General features: G+C 44.0%; 1 protein-coding gene across 2 annotated transcripts in view; it reads right to left on the bottom strand.

The window, feature by feature from the left end:
• Mcoln2 (mucolipin 2) overlaps positions 1-3,224 on the bottom strand; it is a 42,690-nt gene that overhangs the window by 31,008 nt on the left and 8,458 nt on the right. For both annotated transcript variants that reach the window (XM_021196115.1, XM_021196116.1), the window contains exon 2: positions 309-468. In XM_021196115.1, the coding sequence (XP_021051774.1) occupies positions 309-468 (160 nt within the window). The remainder of the gene's footprint in view (positions 1-308; positions 469-3,224) is intronic.

Below are 3,224 nucleotides of genomic sequence, written 5' to 3'. Positions count from 1 at the left end.
CGAAGACTTTTAAAAACATTTTAAATAAGATCTGATGGATTTTTGAGAACACCTTGACACCTGTGAACCTCACATGGATTAGGGATGGGGGGATTTAGAAACTCTCTTCTGTGTGGACCTTCTCTTATCTGGTGTTTTATAGCCTCCACGTATCAAAACCAGGTCATCTGAATTGAACTTCAACCTGCGCTCTGCCCTCTGGAAGTGGCTTGATTTTAGTTTCATGAACTTCAAGTGTTATGAGTCTTGCAGACTAACAAACAAGTACAGGATACTCATCAGGAAGAAAGAGTAGTGGCGTGCGTTACCTGTGTGGTTACCATGACTATCTTCAATATCTGCAAGCCCAGTTTCCATGGGATCTGACGTCTGGCTCGGTACTTCTCACAGGGACTCATGAAGTAGAACTTCAGGTCTTCCCTCAGACACTCTTCCCTCACCTCAGAATCAAGAGACGCCATCGCAGATCTGCCAGAGAAGACAGGTTTTCAACACCCCGCAACTGCCTGCTTCTTACAGAACTCCTGGCCTGCACCTCCTGTTCATATACGTCACCCTGTTTGTCCCACAGACACAGAACTCTCAGACCAGTGAAGCTCTTGTCCCTAGAAATCCAAAAGAGGGTTCCACTCCTTTGCCGCCTGCCTTTGCACGTAACCACCCAGTTCACTCAAAATGCCTATTAACTGAATTCAAAGTGTTGTCTGCCATTTTCTGCATCCTGATATACAATGCCTCCTGTTCCTAAGGAGTTAGGAGAAAGCATGTGAGTGAAAGGGAGGCTAAGACTGGAAATGTGAGAGTTTCTCTTTGTGAGAGTGTGTTATACCGATACAAACAAGACGGGGGGTTATCAGGCACTTTGGGTTTGAAGTGACCAGCATTTGATCTGAGGCAGTGGAGTTAATCTAGGGAAGAATCAGAGAATCCCTTTCTATGACTCTGAGAAGGGTTAAATCCTCCATTTATGAATCAATATCAATGCTTACAAGACCCCAGAAGAGAGAGTTGCAGGGGATAGATATAATTGTGACACATGATATCGATGCATGCAATTGTCAAAGAATAAATATTTACTCTGGAGGTATAGATGGCTTGAGGAAATTAGAACAGCAGCTCTCTGCTCATGCCCAGCCAGATTTTGATCAACTTGCTTGTCAACTCCAGACTCAAGCTGGACAACTGATTCACTAAGGCCAGAGACAACCAATGAGATGTGGCCAAATAACTGAGACCATAACTGATGAAACACAGGATTTCTTTTTTTAATGCAGTCTCCAAAATGAGTACAAAGCATTCTAGGAGTACAGAAGTTATTAATGCTCCTATTTTATGTTGCCTAAAACCTAAAAACAAGAATTTTATTAATAATGTAGGATACAACATGCATAACACAAGATGATCTGAACTATACATACAGCATAATAGAATAATGCATAGATCTAACAGTGGTGCAATCAGCGTGCTCACAATGGGACTAGTGTGATAAACGGTTACTGTTGGGACAAAGTCAACAAAGATCACAGATCACAGATCATAAATGAGAAGCATGGGCTGTGGTGTTCCTGGAGGGAATCTCACACACACACAGGGGGAGGAGCCTCCAGAGGCTGGAGCTAGTCCAGAAAGTCAGAGGATCCAGAAAAAAAAATCACCAACATGCTTTCTTCCAACTGTCTCAGAAGCTAACCATCTTAAGCTTGGCTCTTGGAGTCTTGCATCCCTTAGACGAGGGAGTGTCTTAAGAATATGTGCTGCTGCGCAGGAAAATTGTTCAAGTTACAGGTTCCTTGGGACGCTTTTGGAACTGGGTGTTATTCTTGTAAATCTCCTTATAGAGTCTATTTAAACAGCATCCTGAATGTCTTATAATCTGTGTTATCTGCCTTGATTAACAACTTTAGAAGAAGCTCAGAAAGGCATGATGGGGCAGGACATAAACATCGTGGTGTCCGTGGAAGCCACAGGACACCTTAACGGAAGCAGTTCTCTTTTCTGCCTTCATGTGGGATCGAGCCAGGCCTCCACAGCAACTGACTTTACCTACTACGCTGTCTTGCGGGTCCTGGTTTTCTGCTTCTAATTTGATAATTTTGCTTTTTTTTTATTTTTTTATTTTTTTTTATTTTGCTTCTAAGATTCTAGGTTAGGTAGAATCCTCCTTCCAGGAATGAAGGAAGGAGGAAGAAGAAGGAAGACAGGAAGGAAAGATGGAGGGAGGGGAAAAGAAAAGTGAATGGAGAAAAAGGATGAGGGAAAGAGGTTGAGAAAACACTCCCCCATGTGAAATCCATGCTGCTTGAAGGTGGCTAGGGAAATGACTGTGAAGACCCGACAGAAGACAGACCATCTGACAACAGGGAACTCCTGGGGCAGTCTTGCCAGATGTCTAGAGTAATGCGCTGCCACTCAAACACTCTGGAACTTTGGGGGTGCTTTAATGAAAGGGGACCAAGAAACTAGGGCTCAGGACTTCCCAAAGCACTTCTGTCTGTGGACACAGGCTGAGAAACCACTGCTAAGGCTACCCTGCAGACCAGACTGACTCCATATCCTATTTCCAAAGTAAAGAGGAAATGAGAAAGCCAGCCCATCCTCAGACGCGCTAGAGGTGAGCCAGACAGAGTCTCCGACTTGGGTGACTAGGGTACTTCAAAGAACAACATCTTCATAAAGGAGCTTTAGAGCCCCAGGAAGATGCCTGTCTGAGTGACAACTTTAGTCAACCAACATCACTTTAGCTCTGTGGTGGTTAGAATATGCTTGAACCATAGGAAGTGGCACTATTAGGAGGTGTGGCCATGTTGGAGGAGGCGAGTCACTGTGGCATTGGTTTCGAGAGGTAGGCTTTGAGGTCTCCTATTGTTCAATGTCTGCCTAGTGCAGGAGAGAGTCCCCTCCTGGCTGCCTTAGGATCAAAATGTAGAAGCCTTGGTTCCTCCCGCACCATGTCTGCATGCTGCCTTGCCTTCTGACATGATGATAATGGATTGAACCTCTGAAACTGAAAGCCAGCCCCAATGAAATGTTTGCCTTTGTAAGAGTTGCCATGGTCATGGTGTCTCTTCACAGCAATGAAACCTGGACTAAGACAAGTGCTAAATGATCCATCCTTATATTTCATAACAAGCTTTTCATTTTAAATGTGAAAAAATGTTCTGGATCCTTAGAATCCTGACATATGGAGAAGCCTTCATACACACACACACACACACACACACACA

The sequence above is a fragment of the Mus pahari genome, chromosome 4 (assembly GCF_900095145.1).
Source record: "Mus pahari chromosome 4, PAHARI_EIJ_v1.1, whole genome shotgun sequence".
NCBI lineage: Eukaryota > Metazoa > Chordata > Mammalia > Rodentia > Muridae > Mus > Mus pahari.
The sequence above is the reverse complement of the archived record's forward strand: the minus strand, read 5'-3'. Positions and strand labels throughout refer to the sequence as shown.